The sequence below is a fragment of the Channa argus genome, chromosome 10, assembly GCF_033026475.1.
Source record: "Channa argus isolate prfri chromosome 10, Channa argus male v1.0, whole genome shotgun sequence".
Taxonomy (NCBI): Eukaryota; Metazoa; Chordata; class Actinopteri; order Anabantiformes; family Channidae; genus Channa; species Channa argus.
In genome coordinates this window covers 20,191,938-20,215,762 of record NC_090206.1, presented here as the reverse complement: position 1 = coordinate 20,215,762, position 23,825 = coordinate 20,191,938, and the positions used below count along the sequence as shown (strand labels likewise).

General features: G+C 39.6%; 1 protein-coding gene and 1 long non-coding RNA gene across 5 annotated transcripts in view; both read left to right on the top strand.

The window, feature by feature from the left end:
• The window catches only part of slit3 (slit homolog 3 (Drosophila)), a 222,756-nt gene extending 210,591 nt beyond the window's left edge, over positions 1-12,165 (top strand). For all 4 annotated transcript variants that reach the window (XM_067518823.1, XM_067518822.1, XM_067518824.1 and 1 more), the window contains 5 exons: positions 7,773-7,927; positions 8,345-8,502; positions 8,786-8,943; positions 9,210-9,415; positions 9,497-12,165. In XM_067518823.1, coding sequence (XP_067374924.1) covers positions 7,773-7,927; positions 8,345-8,502; positions 8,786-8,943; positions 9,210-9,415; positions 9,497-9,750 — 931 coding nt within the window. In that variant the 3' untranslated portion in view covers positions 9,751-12,165. The remainder of the gene's footprint in view (positions 1-7,772; positions 7,928-8,344; positions 8,503-8,785; positions 8,944-9,209; positions 9,416-9,496) is intronic.
• A 726-nt stretch (positions 12,166-12,891) lies between these two features.
• LOC137134621 (uncharacterized) lies at positions 12,892-18,466 on the top strand. Its single transcript, XR_010915449.1, has 3 exons — positions 12,892-13,272; positions 16,303-16,392; positions 16,491-18,466. It is a non-coding gene; the product is annotated as an uncharacterized lncRNA (long non-coding RNA).
• Positions 18,467-23,825: the final 5,359 nt, after the last annotated feature.

The window sequence follows — 23,825 nt, the reverse complement described above, 5'->3', positions numbered from 1 at the left end:
AGCAGGATGTAATGGTAGCTCTACTGTTTCTGATGATAATATGGAGACTGCTCATTACAAATTTAACTTTTGGATTAGCATGTTACATTATGTTATAAAACCTGCAAATATCCTGTGGGAGAAGAAAACTTTTCAGATATTTTAATCATGATTTCTACATCTAATATACATTTATTCTTTGTATTGCTATGGACACCACAGGGGTCATGATTTTTTGCAGTTTATTTTACTTTTGCTTGCAAATGCTGTGTTGCCAACTGCCGTTAATTTGTTGGTGTTTGGATATATACACAGTCCTCTACACCAACAACAGCAGTGAGCAACACGGTTCCACTGTGCATTATGCCTTTTGCAACCGATTTGTAAACACGCTATAAAAGGCTGAGCAGCAAGCAGAGAAAATTAGCTAAATTGTGACCAGTTTGACTTCAACTTGCACACATGTGGAGCAGGCCTCCACACCTAAAATCTATGTACATGGTACATGTCAATCATATTTATTTCACTTGTGACTTTAAGCTGAAAAATGATCCGGTCTTTGCATGCTGGAAAAGTGTTAAAGTGTTAACGGCCAGATATACTTAATACTGACCTGAACAGCCGACCCCCATGTGGTTCTACTTATACTGTCTGTACACATGAATGTGTTCATACATTTGTCAGCCTCTCTGGTTCACACGTGCGGTCCACTAGGTCATGCACTTTGGGCTGCAGGTGAATAGTGTGCATCAACCCTGTAGTCAGTGTGTTCTGTGTGGCTTTAATATGTAAGGACCAAAGGGCATTTTGTGCCTGGCATGCTGTGTATTGAGAAGGATTCCCAGGTTTACCTTTATAGTGACACTGCCAGTGCTATGATGTGATAAACAAATTCAGCAATGTTTCTTGAGATACTCTGTTACAAGTTTACTGCCATGAATTTTTGTTTTGTAAATCGACTTTGTTCCACACCTGCTATAGCATACTCAAAGTATAAAGTCACTTAGAATGCATCTATCTTTCATATATAGAGTTGATGGCAGGGCAGATGTGGGCCAAGACGCTACCTTGCTTGCTACCAAACAGTTGAACTTGTCTATTACTGGACATTTTTGCACTATTGAACTTTCCATTTGTGTTCCATTCTTGTTTTTTCTTCTTCTCATAAATAGGGTTGGTTCTGTGATCGGCGTGGGAAGAAGTGTGGAAACCACACATATTACTTCAAATATGACCTTAACCAGAATATGGGGTCATGTTTGCAGTAGAGTACACAACATGTAGTGGTGGTGGAAGGAAGGATAAAATGAAAGAATGGAAAAGAAAGCTTGAATCTAATCCAGCACTGGCACAGATGGGGAGTGATAGAGTCTGGGTTAAATAAAGACAGGAGAAGAGTTCAAGCAGAGGGACATATGGAAGTATAGGACGGAGTGATTGCTTGAGAGACAGACATAGATAGAGATAGCCAGAAAAACAGAAGGACGGACTGATGCTGGATGGAAGGCTTGCAAGAAATACCAGACAAGACAATAAGGGGTTACTGGATATAACAGGTTTCCCGCCAGAGGAACAAAAGGAGAGTAATATAGATGGAGAGAGGCAGTCAAAATGAAAAGATCATGAGACACAGCTGAACGGCAGAACGGAGGAGAGGGCAGTAAAGCATGATAGAGGGATGGAGTTAAAGGGTGGGAGAACAGAGGGGTAAAGTAAACCACAGAGTGAGTCAGGGAATTATCCTTGCCTGGTCTTGTTAACTTGACGTGGGCCACGCCTTTGAAGATGACAGATGGACAGACGGACGGACAGAGTGCGAGAACCACTGGAAGAAATAGAGAAGGGAAGCAAAAAAGAGAGGCCGATGAAGACAGAGAGGGACAAGCAAAGTAGCTCAGAACGGAAAGTCTAAATGAGAGTTATATAAAGTGTTAAAATGAAAGACACAAGTAGAGAAAGGGGATCAAAAGAAGGACCACGAGAAACAGAAAGAGAGAACATTTTTAAGATTGAAAATAGGGGAAAGAAACAGAGATTCATAGAATTATATGTCTGAACACAATGCTAACCACTGTGTAGACATTGTCTCTGTGTTGTGGTTAGACGCAGACGAGGCTCAGCTTCAAACCTGGGGATCATTTTATCACAAGCGTCTATATATTCCTCTCTATGTGCCATCGTCTCACTGCATTAGCCTGAGCTTTGCAAATGGCCTCATCGTATCTGCCCTAATTTTAAAATTCATTGTAAACCGCCTCAAACCGCATGGCTAGGCAGAACATCCTGCCACCATTCAACTCTAACTGTCCAGAATCGCTTAAGTACAGTATTTACCCACCACAGTCTGACCAGAACAGTTCTGCAGACCCTCAACGTGGCACTGTTTGCTCAGTTAATGCAGTTGTACCATTGAAGGCCAGGGACCGGTGCCAGTCCCTGGGATGATATTTGAGCGATCTCCGCCTGGGTTGGTTATCTTGTGTATTGCATTTAAGCATTTGTTTCTGCTTAAAGGGTAAATTAATTAGTCACCATAGTTTTGGGGATCGGACTTACAGGTTTTAGTACGTGTGAGGTTTCCGTCGTTGAATACCTACACCTATAAGATGCCCTGTCATGACAAAAATATTTTTACAATAAGACTCATTGTAAACAGACTTTTGAGACTCCACTTTGCTTCACCCAGCCTGCCTTCTCCATGCTTTGACTGTGCTTCTTCTGCACTGTTCCACCACATTCTGCACAGCTTTAGTCATTATTACAACAAATAAGAATGCCCCCACTTACTAATGAAGCAAAAATCATTGAAATTCTCCATAGGATTTGAAGAGTGAGCCTTGCTCAACAACATTTAAAAGTAAATATCTCCAGTGCCAGAGCTGTTCAATAAATATTGATGGGAGGTATCAACAGGGGCTTTCCACATTAAGTAAAATTTTGGAACATTAAAAAAGTGTTTCAAAAATTGCACACTGTAGCCTTAACTATTGTATTTAAATCCTCCATTATTGCATGTTTGGTGCATTAATACAATCTCATAAAATGTAAAATTATTGACCACGGTGTGTTTTGCCTCATTTGCATGCATCCTTGTGACTAAATAAATAAATAAACAAGGACCTCAACATAAAATCTGATTTATCCAGAAACACATTTGTATGGGCACACACTTGCACCTTCCCAGATGACAACCGGACAGGGGGTACAACCCACAATAAATCAGGGAAATTGGATTAGAAAATAAACAGCAAAAAAAGAGAGAGAATAGATAGAGGAATGCAAACAGGAGGATGAGTCTCAGCAGGGTGGACATAAAGATGCAGGCTGGAAAGCAGATGGAAAAATACTGAAAATGAAAAACTGAAACAATACAAGAGATGGGTAAAGTAAGAGGGTTTTAGATTTAAAAAAAAAAAGAGTAGGGAGACAAAGTGACAGTAAGACAAATAGGAGAACGTGCATAAGTCCTTCACTGTGACCTCATTAACAACCCATCAAAGTGGAATGTATATGCCCCGTGTTAAATGAACGTGTGCGCATGTGGGCGAGAGAGACAGAGTGTGTTTGTTGTGTATTAATGTGCTGCCCTTTACTAAATGCCACAGTAATATCCCTTCGGGTCAAAGGGAGTGCATCTACTGTTATTCATCAGCCAGAGACCGACCAAGGGATGCAGGGATGGACGTGGACGGAGAAAAAAAATGATAAAGAAAGGCAGATGCAGTGGAAGCTATGAGTAGATGGATGGATAAATGCACTGAGAAAAAACAGACATAGGGTCTGTGTGTGTGTGTGTGTGTGGGGGGGGGGGTGATGATGAATGGTTGGACAGAAGAAGATGGAAAGGGATGCAGAAAGGTTGTTGGAAAAATGAAGGAAAGGAAAGAGACAATACAGGAGAAAAAGATGCTATACTGTACCTGCTGACAGCACAGTGACAGTTTGGTGTTTCACATTATTTACCATTGTGCAAAGTAAACAGTGAACTTTACTGAAACACGTTACCAAACAACTGTGATATCAGTGTTTGGTGAATGACAGTATGAACCTCCATGAATATAAATGAACAGTATTTTTGTATTTTTGCAGCACTGCAGTCTGGTGGATCCCATTACGCTGGAAAAAACGATTCTTGTATTGTGTCTCCTCCACATACATGTGGGGTATGAACCTAAATATTAAGGAAGTCATGTAACACACTTCAGCTATGAAAACGATATAGGATTGTCACAAACATTTACACTGAGCTTCCTTCTCGGTGCAGGTCTTATAAACCGATTGTGTGTGATTTAGATGAATAAAGTCTGACCTGAATCTAGCTCTTAAAAACCACAGCGCTGTGGTCAAAACAGACAATGCTTGAACATTATAGGTTTAAAACGCTCAGAGGCAATTCAGACATCCTAACACTGAAAACCTATAGGTCTGAAACAACAAAGGCTCATTTCCGAAGCCCTGCAAAACACTTTGAATCCACTACTGAAAAGTACAAATTTCATCTGAACTGGCCAGCCTGGTTTAATGAACGCTGAAAAAAAGAGAGGGATAGAAAACAGTGAAGGAGCTCGCTGTTCAGCAGCTGCCGTCTCAGCAATGACTAATTGAGGTTACCACGGCAATATGGGACTGGGATGCCTGTCTGCTGAACATCATTTTAATCAGATTGGACCGCTAAACACAAACACACATTGTTGGTCTTGCTATAGCGGGGAGGACACTTATTGACATAATTCAGCCCCTAGCATCTTACCGTAAGCGTATGCATCATAACTACTGTAAACGCCAAACTCTTACCCTAATTCGAAGAGAACAGTTGACATCGAACTAAACATCTTCCTCACAGTGAAAGTAAAACTTCTACATACACACGCACACCTACAGACGTGTAAACACACATGGAGATATACACATATCCAGACTCACAAACAACCGACAGACAGACGCACAACAAATACGTGAGCATGCTGTGCCTATATACTGTATAGGCAAACCCACACAATATTAAAAACAATAAAAAAGAAAAATTAAACACATTCATGTGTGCACATACACATAGAAAATGTGGTTTAAAACGTTGTTAGTAAATAGGGTTGTCTAATTAGATTTTACTGTGTGCAGTTACTACTGCTAATACTTTATATACTACTTTAATACTACAGTTAATACTTTTTTTTTTTCAAATAAATTGAATTACTTGTGGGGTTGGATTTGATTTGGGGATAAGGGAAAAAAATCTGTTTTATTTGCGGCTTAGGAAATTCATTTTTTTATTTGTGCGTGGGTGGGTGGGTGGGTGGGGTGCTCGTTTTGGATTTTTTGATTGTGGAGTGGCAGGAAATTGGTGTCACTTGTGAGTTTGGATGAAGACAATGAAAGTAGGAGAGAGAGGCTGTTGTAATATGCTGTGTGTTTGTTTTGATTGAATTTCATAATGGGCGGCATTGTAGTAATTTGCAGGGCACAGCCGACTTCAAGGGACCTGAAATGCACACAGTCACAGATATTGTATGGATTTTCACTACAAAGTTGAAATGCATTGATATTTATATATTTTTGATTTTACTTAGAAACACACAGGTCTCATTCAGGTTCTGGAAAACATCCACTTGTCAAAACACTGATGAAGGCTGATTTGTACAAACACACACACACACACACACACACACACACACACACACTGGCCTCCTGCAGGGGAGGTAGGTCAGTATTGGACACACTATTAGTCATCTACTGCCACCAAGTGGAGCTTTGGCGACACTGCAGGTTCAGCATTATATATTTATACTGCATGTGTGTGTGAGAGGTGTGTCAGAATGAGTGTGTGATGCCTACTGTCTTGCACCGTGTGAGCTGCTTGTATGATTTAACTTTCCAGACACTTGAGCAAACTTAAAAGCGGATAAAGAGCTTTTTGGATGACCGTGGAGATGGTGGAGAAGAGAAAAAACGAGCGTATGTAAATAGCAAACAGTGTTAGAGAATATAAGGAGAGCAGAGCAGAGAGATAAAAAGATGAGCGTATACCAGGAAATACTGCAGAGGAAATGAAGGAAAAGGCACAGAAGAGATGGATGTGAGAGACTGTATATAGAAACGAAGGAAAAGGGAAACAAGAGAGCACAAAGCTACATAAGGAGAAGAGGGTGGTGAAGTAGGAAGCTAATCTTTCAGACTAGCAGACCATCATTTTGCTTGGTTGCAACAGGCCTGTTTAAGCCCATTATTAAATTACATGGCTCCTAATGGAAACCATGTATGTGTCTGTGTTGGGTCTACAGTGAATTCTGAGCACTTAATGTAGAAACCACAAGCTTTATGCTGGACTACACCAATGTCCAGAAGAGAAACGCACGGCGTGCATAAATGGCTTTGTCTGTCTCGGTAAACCATGAATGCAAACATCAGATTAACATTCTCAGTTAATAAAGGAAAAACACAGTGTAGGACAAATTGAACAATCATCCATATCACATCAATAACTTATATAATAGTCGATTCTTTGTAGAGGCTATTTCAATGTTTTAGTGTACGTTGTAAAAAAAAATAAGGACTTATGCACAGTTGGCAAAAACCTGATTTCTCACTCTTCTATATTATGTTTTTTTTTCTGCTTATTGTTCTTTTGCTCCATCTCTTTGCTATTATTTTCTACTCGTTCCTCTTCTTCCAGTGTTATTACATCTGCTCTGTTCCATGTTTTTCTCCTTTTGTTTGCTCAGCATTTTCTGTGAAAGTCCCATTGGCCCACCTCCACAACTTACAGCCGTGGTCGGTAATGTAACATCACTGTAATCTGAATGCTCTATAAACAGCTGTCAGTAAAAGCTGACTTGAGGCTCGTTAGTTATCCGGCCAATGAGAGCAGGCAGACAAAGGGATATATTGTCTTGATTTCAAGCTGTGGGAGTCTGGAGCAGACCACCAACGGAAAGAGTGGCTTCACTTGTTCTTTCGTGTTTTTGATGTTCTCCTTGTTTTCTCCGAGTTCGGGGAAAGGAAGAACTTGGGTGAACGGAGGCACAGTCAACTTTACCACCCCGTCATGCACCTCTCTTTCCTGTTCTGCCTCTCACTCTCGCTCGCTCTCCCTATTTCCACTGTGCCAAACCACTGTCTCTATAGCTGTCTGTCGTCCCTCCAGCAAAAACCACTTAGTGGGGAATCTCAGACACACACTGTTACACACAAACACACACAATTTCTTCCCTGGGTCAGACGTGGTGTGAGGGGTCATGATCCTGGTTCATTGTAGGCTCCTCTTCAGTGGAAACATGTATCTTCTTCAATAATATCAGAGCTCTAGCAACAAGTCTTTATTCTTGGTTATATTAGTACTGGTTTGTTTGGCCACCGTGAAATTGCATACATTTTGTTTCACCCCGTTATTTAAGCCCATCAGTAACCAAGGCCCTGTGCCGCTTGGGATTCTGGGCCTCAACCCCCACGTTGGCCAAATCAAGGGACCGTTTTAATCTCTTCCAAAAGAACACTACATTGAGGATGTAATCAGTCTGTGTCTGAGAATAATGTTTCAGCACAGATTTCCCTAATTTTGTTTTCATTTAGTTTGGTCGATTTGCAAACGAAACAAAGAGAAAAACAATGTTTGACTTGAAAATGTTTGGAGTCTGTTTTGTGTCTGGCATTTTCAGTTGCTCTATCATATTTTTCGCTCCTTCATTCTCCTGTCTGGTGTAGAATTCAGCTGTAATTCATCATAATAGAAACCTTACTGAAAATCTCTCCTTACTTTTTTTTCCGTGTGTGTGTGCGTGTCTGTGTGTTTGTAACAGCGTGGAGTCTGTGAGTGACGGCCTTTTCCACACAGTAGAGCTGTTGATTCAGAACCGTTCGCTGAGCCTGGTGGTGGATAACGGTGCCCCCAAGAGCCTGGGCAAGCTAGCCCGCCAGCCATTCGTCGACCACAACACCCAACTTTACATAGGAGGTAAGCAACCCCCCCCAACCACACACACACTCAACGTGCACAAGCTACCATCATCTGTCCTTTACTGCCTTTTAGTGGTTGCCAAGAATGGGTGCATATAAATGCAGTTCATTCGACTACATGCTCACAGTAGTACATCCCAGCAAAGGTTGTGGCGAAGACGCGTAGAACAGTTTCTGGCACGCCCCTCAGAACAGTCAGCTCACGTGCTGAAAAAAACATCATTTCATTGTGCAATAATGAAAGACATATGGTTATTTACTGTTCTGTTGGGACATTCTCTTTTAGTGTGAGAATCAACCAATAATGAAACCAGAGTCCAGAAAAGTGTATTTAACTAGCAACCCTCTTTTCTGTTGTTCACTTCTTTCATCCCATCTTTTCCATATCTTCCTGTTGTTTTTCTTCATTACTCAGGTGTACCATCTCAGATAGTGGCCTCAGGTCTGCGTCCTGGCCCTGACCGTTCCCTTCAGGCTTTTAATGGCTGCATTCACAATGTCCGAATCAACGGGGAACCTCAAGACCTGAACTACAGAGCCACAGGAGGACCACCACAAGGTGTCGAGGGCAAGGTGATTACATGGGGGAAGGCTTAACTCCCCCCAACAAAGGCACTACTGTAGTCTTTTAAGAGCAGTACAGCAGTTTTCAAAACCATATTAACAAATCAATAAGTTAACAGCACTGTCTACAAAAAATCCTACAATAATGCAGCTGATAGCAGCAGATATACACACTATATTTACAATGGTCCTTTTATGCAACATTGAAATGTGTGTCACACTCCCCCATTCTGTTCTTTTCTATCAGCTCAGCGTTTTCTGACAGTGTTTCCTCCCTTTGGTCTCTCACCAGGGCAATGGCATTCTCCCAGGGTGTCATTCATGCAGTGTGTGCGCTCAGGGTGCCTGTCGGGAGGGTGGCGAAACAGGGGTAACGTGTGACTGTCCTCCAGGACGCAGCGGGGCCCTGTGTGATCAGACGACCGCATCGAACCCCTGTCAGAACAGCAGGTAGGCAGGGAGAGCAGAGAATGGGCCGAAATATTTGTACGTCAATGTTCAGAAAGATGAATGCTGATTCTTCTGAAGTAGTTGCCACTGGTGGTGCACATTTACGCAACTAAGGCATTAAATGATGCCAAGTGTCTTTGTGAAGCTTGTCAAACCTTTGGAGCAGTTACTGATTGATTTACTGACTATTTGACATATATGACATATACTTATTGACGTCCAAATTATGTGGGTCTGTCTTTCCTCTGTTCTTATTCTTGCTCCAGATGTGTTCATGGTCTGTGTGTGCCAAAGGGTCATTCGTATAGTTGCCAATGTAGCAACGGCTACCAAGGTCAGTACTGTAATCGACAGCAGGAACCTCTGGCCTGCCGGGGGCATCGCTGTGGGCACGGGGATTGTCGAGTGTCAGAGGAAGGAGAACCAGTATGCCACTGTCAACCCGGCTATACCGGAACTACCTGTGACACAGGTAATATGGAAAAAGTGTAAAATTATGGAAATCAAGAGGGATTTTATCAACACATATGTCTCAAATGTCTTTCTTGCTCAGAGTTTACATGTCAAGGAGAGATGGTGAGGGAGCAGCTAAAGCGTCACCATCCGACGAGAACGTGCACGTCCACCAGCAAGATTCCCCGCATGGATTGCCCCCGATCCTGCCAGGCGGCCGCGCCACCCGGCGTTTGCTGCGGCGTCACCAAGACCAGGAGGAGGAAGGTTTCCTTCCGCTGCTCTGACGCCACCTCGTACTCAGAGGAGATAGAAACCGCCCTGGAATGTGGATGCTCCAAGTGCCCATTGTAACAGCACCGCAGTCAGTTTGTTTGCTTTGCAACACCCACCGCTGCCATTTTGTGAATTCAACACACCATTGAGGCTGTCGCTCTGAGATGTTTCCACGTTGATGAGCATCATCTTTATGTGATTTTTTTTTTCCACACTCCGTTTGACCGCTACCAATGAGCTGCCAAGAGAAAACACAAGTAAAAATGGGACATGTGTGTGTGTTTTGACAGAGAGAAAATATATTGTAAGATATAAGTGAGAAAAAACATAGAACTTATTTTTGTTATGGATTTTTTTGCTAAGAGATGATTAAAGGACTGATGAGTTGTTTTTAATATGTTGATTATATAATGTGTTACATAGTATAAAAGTGTTATTTTGTACCTTGTAAGAAGAAAGAGTGCACCACAAAATAGATTAACATTCCTTAAAATTATATGAATTTATATATATAATTCTATATAAATGTATACTCTAACCCAATGAATTGTATATTTTCTAAGTGTATTTGCATGATGTTAATGTGAGGCTGTGGACACTGAGAGGAGAGGACTGAAAGGGAAGAGCCCTGTTGATTCCACAATAAGGATAAGGTGGCGGTCTTTTGTTGCCCCCTCTCTCGGAGGCAAAACGGAAACTGTGTGTGCCGAGTTAACCTGCTTCACTGTGTAACGGACATCACTCTCACGTGAGTTCTTGAGAAAATGAAGAGACTCTACACAGAGATGATTTAACAGTTTGTTCTAATGTTGTGTTACTCTGTAGTTTGCTGTTGCACACAGGACATGGAGCCACATGAGGTTTGACATGAGAATCTTAAAAGACATTTGCAATTGATTATACATAATTCAGATTTCCCATTTCAATCAACATTAGTGAAATAATGCTGTAAGTTCAGCATCAGGCTGCGTCTATACTTGCTGAAATTTAAAATGTCAAGCTCAGCTTTAAGACAGCTGTCATGGCAATGACTGATGAGTCATAAGATGTGGAGGCCATGTTTAAATAAACCAACCATTATATAGCAAAGAAAGTCTTTTTAAAGCAGTGTTTTAATGTGATTGAATATTTCAAGTGATATATGAAACGTTCAAGCAGCATATTTTCTTCTAAGTTGCTCTTTAGATGGTTTTTTAACTAAAGCCATTTTGAATAAAACCATTATGCCAAAGTCAGTTGTATTTGCCTTAATGAAGGTCAATATAAATTAAATTGTTTAATCATACATGTTAAAGTGCCTTGGCGTACTTACATCTCAATTCAAATATGTTTCTGCAATACTGTCAACAGCTGCTACTGAATGATCATTTTGGATTGACAAACTGTACATGTATGCATTATTGTGTTGTATGTGGCAGTTGACACATGTCTCCTGGACACTATCATCAAATTATAAGGTGGCCTTCTTACAGTAAATATCAGTTTTACCTGATCATGTGGGCAGAACTTTGAAATGCATAGATATCCCAAAGCAGTTGAAAGAAATTGGTCCAAATCAATAGAAGCCTTAACCATGCCACAATCTTTTTGGTGTGATTTATTTGTTATGAAAAACATGTACCATGCATTCAATGTATAATGTTTTTACATGATTTAATGCATTTCTGATTTTTATGGTGAACATTGACAAGTTTTGAGTGGCATTTGGTAAAATCAATATTTCCATGGAGTGTGTATTTCAAAAAACAATCACGCATTTTATTTAAGGGGATTTTTTTTTTTTTTACCATTTGTTAATGATTGAAATCTAAACATTGAGTTCAAATAAGTGACTTGCAATATAGACCAAAAAGAGTGATTCAGTGTGATCACAGAAATCCTCCATATTAATGACTTATCTGCCTGCTACAGAGAAGAAGCTTCTGTAACTTTTTCATATGACAGACTTGTGCACGACGGAAACGCCAACATCAACATCAGTAGGTTTATATTAACTGCCCATAAATGACTAACACAATTAAAACCTTAGTGAAAGACTATAATGTAACTACTACTGTATTGTTTACTTTAGATTGTTGCTTTGTTTACAACAGGTCACAGTTAATTTACAGCTCTGCTATTTTTGACATATCAGTATTATTCATTTCTTTCAGTATCACAGATTTGCACACCTTTTGCTACTTCTACCTGCTCCACCTCCTCCTTTTCTACATACTTTTCCCTACCTATCCGTTGTCTTAATCCATTCACCATCTCATCCTTCTCCTTATTTGTTTCTATTCCAGTTTTCAAACCAAATCTATTTCTCTTTCCACCTCTTTTCCTAAAGGTTCTTTTTTTTTCATTGTGAACAGAATAAAACACCTCAGTTATTAGTTATTCGCAATAAAAGTAACTGTAAAGTCAGTCAATTCCAAGACATGAATATGTGAGTGATGATAATTGATACTTATGTTGAATGTTAAAATTAAACTACCATTGAAACCACACTAATTTTACTTGTCTGGTCGTTTTTTTTCTACGAATCCTAATCTCCCACATAATTAATTTGGTGCATTCCAGTGGTGGAGTGATTGGCACTCCCCCGCAGCTAGAAAGTCCAGTTTGAATCCACCTGTGACCTTTCTGTGTGGAGTTTTATGTTTAATACTCTTCTCTTGCTTGTGTGGGTTTCCACACAGTCCAAAGACAGTTAAAGTTACAGATTCAGAGTTTTGTCTTACAGTAATGAATTCAAGACATTTCCTGAAATGCGTATAAAGAACAAGGAATCAAACGTCAAAACAATTTATCTGACAAATACTTATCCATTATTAATACTTATTAGTTAATTGTAGTCATAGTTTTATGCTTTGATCTTTCAGTAATGTACATGATAAGAGCAATAACATTTTAAATGGATATGATTATTAAATAGTTCATGTTAAATTACTACACATTTGGGTTTGCATACATTAACTAGAATTGGCCCATGAATCACTGACTAAAAAAAGCCACCACTATCATTAAAAATTAGATGTTTTTCACCTAAACGGATGTTTCTTGTTGCACTGCTTAGCCTTGTCCTACACTTTCTTTTATACTCCCTGAATAAAGTGAAACAGCGCCTCCCTAGGATTCAGTTGATTTGGCTAGTCCTTGCTACAGTGTGGCCAAATGTGATATTGCACCCTTAAGGACGATCAGGTGGGCCACCACCGAGGAAGAAATGGAGCGACCAATAGAATATAAGGAAAATGGAACTTGGGGGGTAGAGAATGAATTTTGAAGATAGTAGCAATATAACAGTTGGGATGCCGGCAGTCAAGAAAGCCCAGAAGAAGAAGAAGAAGAAATAGAAGAAGAAGAAGAAGAAGAAGAAGAAGACAGCCAAATGAAGCGCGTGAACTTCAACTACAACAATTAGCTCAAACGACTATCAACCAACAACGACATTTTTGCACCAAATGCCGTGAAACAACCCGGATAGCTGTAGTTCACCTATTTCCCCCAAATGTTAACGCTAACCAGTTTTTTAGCTGCCATTACCCCATCAAACAAAATGGTCGCCACAGCAACGGTGGGACGTGCGAAAAACCGGATGCTTCAGTGTCAAATATCGTGAGTCACATACTTGTGTTTTCTTGCTGTGTTTTGTTGATGGCTAAACGTTTCTTGCGGTTTTCACGGTTTGTTTAACTCCGTCTGTGTAGCTGTTGCTACTGCACAGGTCACATTGCATCGTGTTGGTGCTGCAGTAACAGCACTTTAGGTCTGCTGCTAGTGGCCTGTGGGATTTTCGGTTTTTAAATGGTTTGATCTAAGGGGCTGTTCAGTATTTTGTATTTATTTGGAGTATACAACATATAGTGTGTATATCCTGTTTTAATGTAAACTCAAATGTGGTGGTCTTGGTATTCAGAATCTAAACTAGACATGTAACAGACTGAGTTTTGTAATTTGTTTGGTTTTTTTCTTTAGAAAATATACAAAAAAAATGTTTATCATGTCTAGCTATGCATGTGCATATTTTCCTTTGGTTGTGAACTCAAGTCTCACCAGGATCTTACTTTGTTAACCAAGTGAAATGATACATTGCCCCAAATTATCATTTGTTTCTAAAGATGGTGTGTAGATAATTGCAGCATGCTGGACTGATATTTTGACAGCTTGTTAAAAAATCTAATTAACCAAGCTATAGAATCGCAATTATTACTGTTTCACACTTCTAATGTCATATAAGGTGAGATTCAGACAGACTTTAACTCTGCGGACCTCATTAATTAATTTAAAAGGGGGATGCAGGGGCTACCACTACATGGTGTCTCTGCCAAAGTGATGCAGTGTTGCGCGGGGAAAAAGTGGGGCCTGGGCCTGTATTGAACACGGGTCTCAAAATCACTCGTTGGAGTCGTGCTGCATGATAATTTGGGACTAAAATTATCCAAACCTCACAGTAGAACATAAGTTCATGTGTTGTAGTGTTGCAGCTTAAAGACTCATTTTGTTAGATCATCGTGGCAGGTAACCTGTAAATTAGCCATGTTAATCTTGAGCTACATAAGCATCACTGACATTAAATAATGTGGCACTGATGTAATATGTCATCACAGCATTGGCAAAAGCTTATATCACAATGTTTTTCACTCTGTGCCTGCAGATTGTCCTTATTGTATACAATAGCTGTTTTTTTTTTTTTTGTTTGGCCGACATGTTTAAATGCAGGTTCTCATATATATACTTCATACTTCATGGTTGCTGATATCCAAACAAAGTTTATCCTAACTCTGGGACAACCTGTGTAAAAAACAAATAATATTTCGTTTGGAAATAGTAGAGCTCACTATGGGTCTTTGGAATTTTAGAGGCTTGGAAATGATTTTGTAGCCCTTCATAGACTTAAGTACAAGCTGCCTTCTTCCTTGTCTTTTATGGAATTTAGTTTGATCTTGGCATTATCTACTGCTTCTTAGCCTTTTCAAAAACATTTTATTGCTAAACGTATTTAAGTGATTTGTAAAATGAACAGGGCTTGCCATTGTCAGGCAGGGATGTTAAATGCGTCTGAATCAACGGTCAGACCAAAAAGAGAATACAAATGTTGTTCTTGATCACCAGCATCATTTGTTTCCACCCACATTTCAGACTATGTAGTTTAGAATTATTATTATGTTTATTATTTAAAAACAAAATAAAAAAGAAGAAAAAACAGTAAGCATGCTTACTATGACATGTCTTATGGGTTACACAAATTTAAGTGTTGTAGTAAAAACTAAATAACAACATGGAAGTGATAAAAGATCTTTAAGGTACATAGTACAAATATTGTGAGAATGTATTTGTTTTTGTATTTTGTACATATGAATATTGCCAGCATCATTCCTTATTATAAAAACAAAAGGTAAATATGCCATGCATTTAATGTGTTTAGTTTCACAAGACTCAGAGGACTGTCAACAACATCCAATAACTCAAACTGGAGCCAGTGTCACATCACTTCACATGCATCCAAACCACTTAGGCAGTCAAGACCCATGATGGAAGAGCTACTACAACACAACGCATTGTCCAATAGAACCAACCTCAACTCAGACCATACATGTGTCCTACTTGACCTCTGCCTGACTGGTGCCTACTGTATTTCAATTTAAACAAAGGTTTTTACAGACAGAAACATGGATATGACATGTGTTTACCTCTGTCCCCAATTGTGGCCAACCTGGTTCATATTAAAAGAAGTTGGTGGAAACATTCACAAAACAGGAGGTGGAACTTTTCAGAAAACACGTGCATGCAGTGGGGGAAAAAACAGCAATTTCACACGAGCATGTCACAGGAAACTGTCTGGCCTGTGCAGTACATATAGAAAAAGACAGAAGTCTCAACATTCAAGTATAAAGCAAACCCACAGACATGGATCAATATTTACACTTTGACTCGCACCAACTGGGAGCAATAAGAACCCTATGCCACCAGGGTGAGAGTGTGCCAACAAGGGTAGAAGCAAAGGAGAAGGAACATAAGAAGCAATCAAAAGCAGCGGCTACCCCAACTGGGCCTTAGTCAAATCCACTGAGGCAGAAACTGTTCCACCCTTAGGACAAAACACCCAGACATAAGCAGAGCAATGTAGCATATGTTCTACTTTTCTCTACTTTTTGCGTGGGGAGCAGCAGTAACAAGGCAACACAATTTCCCCACGGGATCAATAAAGTTGCTTAGATCTTGAATGCAGTCTAATGCACGGAGGAATGTACAGTTTTGCACACTGGAAAAAATAAACAACCACTTCAGAAGTTGTCCGACACAAAACCAGAAAGTGCAACACTCAGTCCATCTGCATGTGAAGGACAAGTGTCAACTCCTTTGAGGACGGCAATGTCTGTATTGTGGACAGGAAAGAGCAGTGGATCGAAAGAGGCATTAAGGAATTGATTCGTGTCTGGCTCACACGGCCCCCTCTCAACAGAGGAGGTGGCCTACGACACCACTTTTCAAACACTTACAGTATGGTTCTGTCATCACTCCTGAGGCATTTCCAGTCATTTACAACCTAACTGACCCCCAACAACACACATGAAACCAGGCGGGACACCAAAGTGTAACAACTTAACAACGTTGCTTTGTTCGTTTTGCTTTTTTGTTTTTTAGATGCACAGCTCCAACATGCTGTAAAAGAAACACAGTTTCCCACATCATGTTGGCGCTGACCCCACACTGAAATCATGGAGAGTTTCTAAGGTGAGGTTGCTTCAGACAATGGGAATCTGCCACTATGTTTTACATGTGTTATTATTTCTGCTGACAATAATGTCTCTCTTTTTTTCAAAAAACAATAGGCCACTGAAATGTTCATCTGAACAGGGCTAACCCTGACCTTGCTGGCATCGTACGTGAGGCTTTGAGTTGACCTTCCCCCAATGCCCCCACCATCCCAACCACCCACCTCCACACACATAAACACATACAGTGCCTTGTGAGAGTATTCGGCCCCCTTGAACTTTGTGACCTTTTGGCACATTTCAGGCTTCAAACATAAAGATATAAAACTGTAATTTTTTGTGAAGAATCTACAACAAGTGGGACACAATCATGAAGTGGAACGAAAGTTATTGGATATTTCAAAATTTTTTAACAAATAAAAAACTGAAAACTTGGGCATGCAAAATTATTCAGCCCCTTTACTTTCAGTGCAGCAACATAGTTGAAGTAAATCTAGATAATATAATTTCTTTTTTGCAAAATTAACAACCTGTGTAAGTTTATTTGTTTTGAACTAAATTTGACGCTGCTTTTCATGTCTGTTAAAACAGATGTAACCACTGTTCTAGAGTATTGTTACACTGAGTATCTTGTTTCAATGAGCCTCACTGATTAGTTTTGTACTTGTTGTAATACTAGAAGCTGCACGTTTTTGCATATACCTCCAACATTCTAGAAAAGTGGGACCTTGCTAACACTTAAATGCTGAAGCAGACAGAGCGGCACTCTGGCAGGCTGCAGTGTGAATTTCAGGAGCCAGAGCTCACTGAATGAAGTTATGTCTAAATTATGTAAGCGTATTAAAATCATGAAAACAGAATGGAGACTGAATTGGCTTCAAGGATTATTAAATTTTTATTAATATGCAGTTTAAAGTATCTAATATTTTAGAGTTTATTTTCTTTTTAATTACCAATCAATTCATCTTGAACAGCAATTTTCTAGCATTTGGATTGTAGTTTCATTACAAAAATTACCTAAATTGGTGGAGCACAGAACTGTTAGTTGTTGCTGAAAGCTATAATACACAACTTTCACCAGCACTAGCATAAGACCTGAATGCATAAGACCACAATGCATTGTGCTTCAGTCTTGAATAAATCCATTTTGCCTTCAACATGCTGCAGATTTCCCATGTCAGAGAAAGCAATGCAGCCCTAGAGCATTATCAGACCACCACGATGCTTCACTGTCTTCTTTTGGGCGTATGCTTTATTCCTCTTTATGCAAACATACCGCTGATCAATAGGCCGGAAAATTCCAGTTTTGTTTCATAGCTCCACAGAACAGAAACCTCAAACGTCTGTGGCTCATTTATTACTTCAACGCTTTTGGGTCAGAAGTGGTATACCTATTGGAGCTCAGTATGAAAACCTTACACAATTAGTTTGCACCTACTGTGCAAACTAAAACCCAAGTGTCTTGACACAAAGTCACTCTTAGGTCTTTCTCCCCCTGCCTCCTGAGAAATCTGGTTTTCAGCCATGTCTGACACTCAACAAGCCCCTAGTCAGTTTGGGTTTGATGTGTTCTATATCAAATACACCTGCTACAACTAATAAAGCTCTTGACTAGCTGCACCCGGTGTGCTTGAGACAATGCCTGATTTGCAAAAGTGTGCTCTTATGCATTTTGTGTTGAGAGGAACCACTTAGGACATTATTTGTGTGAAGCTATTTAAAGTGTTCTTGTTTGTCTTGTTCATTGCAATCAGCTGAATGTTGCCAATACACATTATTTTCAGTGGGGTTGAATAACTTTGAGTGAAGCGTCATGCATCATAATTTAACTGAATGTGGAGATATGCTGTCGAAGCCTCCTTTCACTCAGTATCACAAAACACCACTGGCAATGGTGCAAAGATGATGCTAAATTTAAAAAAGAAATTAACAAATAAAATCAGAACTATTCAACAAATATTGTGAAAATTCTCTTGAACAGTCATTGACAAAGGAGCAGCAGGAGTGTTGGAGGGAGTTTAGTTTACTGAAAGCAGTGGTTGTAGCAGCAAGGTTGCTCACCAATTGCATATGCGGACAGAGTGAGAGTGATGCTTGAGGTGTCATGTGGTCATGTATGCTTTAATGTTGTACATGAGGTGGGGGGCTATCAGACTGTCGCAGTTTGCAGAGGCTTCCGTCTCGCCAAGCATCGGCTGTACAACAGGTAAGTAAATTTGTTATGCCATCCTGTGTTAATTCCTGTGTGAACAACTTTGTTTCTGTTGCAGGTAAAACAAAATGCAAAATAATGCAATTTTTACTTTTTTTTTTTTCCAGATATATTGGAAGAAAAATTATTATAATTCTACTTTTTAGAAGTTTTGCATCCATTTTTATTTGCTCTTCTAAGTTTGTAAGTATTTATACAGGAACATTATGATTTGCTTTTACTCACTCTGTAGCTTTCTCTGCTCTGATAGATTTAATCTTTGATCAAAGTACTAGTGGTCAAATCATAGATGAATTATTAGCAATATACATAAAAAACAAACAGCCATTTGTCTCAGTGATAGTTGTACTTGATTACAGTGTGTGAATCAGTATTCTGGCTGCAGTTTTCAGCAGACGTCACAGCCCAGACTGTACGCTTCATCTCCTGTGCCCTTCCTTTACCAGGAAATGATGAAGATCCCCTTTCTGTGCTTGCTGTTGGTGATTCTCCCTGCTACTGTGATCTCTCAAGATGCAAGCATCAAAGCTCGCTACAAGAAGTTTATAACCCAGCATATCGACAGGCAAATGACTGCCAAGGGGTGCGACAATGTGCTACGAAAAAGAAAAATCACCAAAACCGACAGCAATGAGTGTAAAGAGACTAATACCTTCATCCTAGCTGAGACCAAAAAAGTCAGATCTATCTGTTTGCATGAAGGACAACCATATGGGAACAAGACCAAAAGCCTTAAACCCTTTCACATTATTGTCTGTAACATCCAAAACGTAAAAGCCAGGTATCCTAAATGTCGATATCGTGGTAAGTCTTTGAAAAAGAGAGTTATAATCAAATGTGAAAAAGGCTTTCCTGTTCACTATGACGGAGACATTGGTCATTGTGAGACCTAAACATTTGATTGTTAAATAAAATGCAAAAAGCATTGTACATGTGTTTTTATTTCTATATTTTAAATAATGGTTTCTAGTATAACCAGTCTGTGATAATGCTACAGGTACCTATTCTTCAACTATTCCGTAACAGTTAGCACAAGTTTAACTATTACAGTAGTTTTTGCTGCTTATTTTACCTTAAGCAGTAAAAGTACTGTGTTTAAAATGTAGATCTTTGCTAAGCTTTACTGATTGTGGAGGTACTGTGCTGTAATGTAGCATGATCTGCACAACCTGGGGCAACAACAAAAACCACATGCTGCATTTACCCTGACAAACAAGGCATTGCATGTGGCTGACCATTTCACAGCCTCTGAACAAATAGCAAGTGGTATTAGAATATACGTGACTTACATGACATATTTTACAGGATGTTGGAGGTTAGAAGTGCCCAAAAAAAGAAGTTAGCGGTTGTGGTTAAAAAGGTGATGCATAAAGCTGCAGTAAAAACACTCATTTGTCATTTGTTTGTAGATGTAAACCAGCTAATATAAGATGCAGATATATTCACTGTTCAAAAAATGTTGACAATCTAATGAAATCTTTACTACTTGGTGAAGGTTTGCATCAATCAATTTAGGTCTATCTTTTTTGTAGCACTGTGCAAAGGGGATTCACACAACCGCCTTTAAAAACCATCTGCAAACACAGCAGCATCATTGTTGGCAACAGCTGTGACTGAGCATTTCTGGTAAAGCTGCGTATTGTGATTAGGTCTGTGACCGGATGTTGGGATAGTTGACTTCTGTATTTTAATGGTTTGCAGTGTGAGAAAACTATTAAAAATGGAAGAGGTACAACACTAACTTACAAGGTTAATTTTAACTTTTATGTCGACCGGTATGCACTGGGTTTAGGACCACCATGGGACATGTGGGGGCTGTATCCTAACAGATTTGTATCAGGGAAAATAATGGAGGATACATACATTTCCCATGTAACATAGCACTAACATGACACATGCTCTGCACTGGATACCCAGCCCAGCTTCAACATTCTTACAGTAAATATTTAAGTATAACTATTAAAAAAATTTATGAAAAGTTTGTCAACCAGCTTATCACACAGTATGAATAATATTCCAGTCTCAGGAAACATGCTCTGATTTAAAACCTAATGCGACTTTGATCTGGTTATTATAGCGCTCAGTCTTTGCCAGTTGTTAAAATATGATGTGTATAAATATACTGATAACTAGTGATGGGTAGATAACACCTCATGGAGTTTGTGGCATATTTTCCTAACAGCATTGATACTGTTGAGCAGTGTACACTCACCGGCCACTTTATGATGTACACACCTATATAATCTAATGCAATCCAAGACCGTAGCTTGGGGGCTGCTTCAGGGCAGCTGCAGCCCAGTTGGTAAGGCAGTCGTCCACGGACCACACGGTCAGTGGTTCAATCCTCCGTGTCGAAGTGGCCTTGGGCAAGACGCTGAACCCCAAGTTGCTCCTAGTGGGTCAGGTGAGCACCTTGTATGGCAGCCACCGCCATCGGTGTGTGTGTGTGTGTGTGTGTGGGAAACAACATTGTAAAGCGCTTTGGATATAAGCGCTGTATCAGTGGCCATTTACCATTTACATCATCAATGCCAGGTTTTCCAACTGGAAGAACAGGTTGCTTCCTGCCTGCAGGAGCTGTGTGCAGCTGGTGAAACGATGTAACTTCACTGCTGTACTGTGATAATGTCTGGTTTTGTACACTGCTCATTTCAGACAATAGGATTATTTTCTTGATAATTAAATGTATGAGTTTAAAATAATATGTTAAAGTCAAACTCACTGATACTGGAGGACTTTTGTGTCTCACTGCCCTTGTCACAGATCCACCATGACTAAGCATGAACCTTAGTTCAAACACCTACTAAAGCCCATCAATATAGGGGGAGGCAAGCTGACCCTAAATGTAATTTGATAATAATATTGCACATTAAGCTGGTACCAATGTGTTTAAATCCTCAGATGTGACAGAAATGGGCAAGGAGTGTATAAAAATGTTAGTAAAATAATGAAAATTAAATTAATGTAAAAGTTTGGTAAGGCAGTTGTTCACGGACCACAGGGTCAGTGGTTCGATCCCCAGGCCCAGCTATATGTCGAAGTGTCTCTGTGGAAGACACTGAACCCCCAACAGCCCATTCCCATCCCCAGCTGTGCAGTGCCGGTCCAAGCCCGGTAGAAATGGGGGAGGGTTGCGTCGGGAAGGGCATCCAGTATAATAACTGTGCCAAATCTAAATGCGGACAATGAGCTGCTGTGGCGACCCTGAACTCACGGGATAAGCAGAAAGGACAAAGAACAAATAAATAATTTATGCAGTTTGTGTCCCCCTTCATAAATTAAAAACTTAAACAAAGCAAACAGAGAACTAGAGAGTGGTGAATTCATTAAAAGCAGGTAGTGGTTGTTGCCACAAAGTTACCCAGCACTGTTTGCAGACAGAGTTCAGTGTTTGACAAACCTTGTGACCATGTATGGTAATGTGGGATAATGTGGTTGTTTTAGACTATATAAAAGGTTCCACAGTTTCCAAAGTTTTAAGTGTCGCTAAGCTGTGACTATAATACAGGTGAACACACGTTTTCTACTGCGTTAAGGTTTTGCAGATTTGATTTAATTTAGTAGTAAATGGCAAACAGCACTGTAGTTTTCTGTTTGTTTGCAGAAGGAACCATCATGTAAAAAAGAAAATTACTTGTTGCATTACTACGTTTTTCTAGGTTTGCATCTCTTTCTACATGGCTTTTATAATAACATTCACAACTGTATTATTTTGGGTTGTAGCTCTAATGCTCTGTAGCTTTCTCTGCAGGTGTAAACCTCATCCAAATTAAACATATGAGAGTTTTTATTGTTGCTTTCGTTGACATGAGTATTTATTTTGTACCTCTGGATGATTCATAGGGGCAACTTCTACTATCGGTAATTTGTAATATGTCTGGTTTTGTACACTGCTCATTTCAGACAATATGATTAGGTTCTTGATAATTAAATGTATGAGTTTAAAATGATATGTTAAAGTCACACTTAAAGATACTGCAGGAATTTTGAGTCTCACTGCCCTGGTCACAGACTTAGCATGAACCTTAGTATAAACACCTGCTAACAGTGATCAATTTATCAATTGAGGGGGAGGCAAGCTGACCCTAAGTGTAACTTAATAATAATAATGCACATTAAGCTGGTACCAATGTTATTTATCATCAGAAGTGACAGAAATGGTCGAGCAGTGTATAAAAAATGTTAGTAAAATAATGAAAATTAAATTAACACAAAAGTTTGCATCCCCCTTCATAAATTAATCAGAAAACTTAAACAAAGCAAACAGAGAACTAGAGAGTGCTGAAGTCATTAAAAGCAGGTAGTGGTTGTTGCCACAAAGTTACTCAGCACTGTTTGCAGACAGAGTTCAGTGTTTGACAAACCTTGTGACGCAATGTAAGATAATGTGGGCGTTTCAGACTATATAAAAGGTTCCACAGTTTCCAAAGTTTTAAGTGTCGCTAAGCTGTGACTATAATACAGGTAAACACGTTTTCTACTGCGTTAAGGTTTTGCAGATTTGATTTAATTTAGTAGTAAATGGCAAACAGCACTTTATTTTTCTGTTTGTTTGCAGAAGGAACCATCATGTAAAGAAAGAAAATTACTTTTTGCATTACTACGTTTTTCTAGGTTTGCATCTCTTTCTACATGGCTTTTATAATAACATTCGCAACGGTATTATTTTGGGTTGTAGCTCTAATGGTCTGTAGCTTTCTCTGCAGGTCTAAACCCCATCCAAATTAAACATATGAGAGTTTTTATTGTTGCTTTCGTTGACATGAGTATTTATTTTATACTGCAACTTCTACTATCAGTAATTTTATGACCGTTATATTTCCAAATGTGTGAAATTGACTATATTCAGTATATATCAATGTTTGCAATTAATTTCAGAGTGGGAAGTTTTCTAAACACGTTAAAATGTCTTTAGGCTTAATCCTCTGTGCCTTTTTTTAAACCAGGAAATCATGAAGATCCAGTTTGGCTGCTTGCTTATGCTGCTTCTCTCTGCCACTGTGCTGTCTCAGCAAGGAAATGAGCGTTACAGACACTTTATAAACCAGCATATCAATGGGGGGATGAGAGTCAGTCAGTGTGATGCCGAAATACAAAGAAGAAGAATCACCGAAACTGGTACCAATGTGTGTAAGGAGACCAACACCTTCATCCTAGCTAGTACCAGCTATGTGAAAAACATCTGTGAGAAAGCCGGGGAGCCATATCGTGGTATGAGGATAAGCCTCCAACCCTTTAGC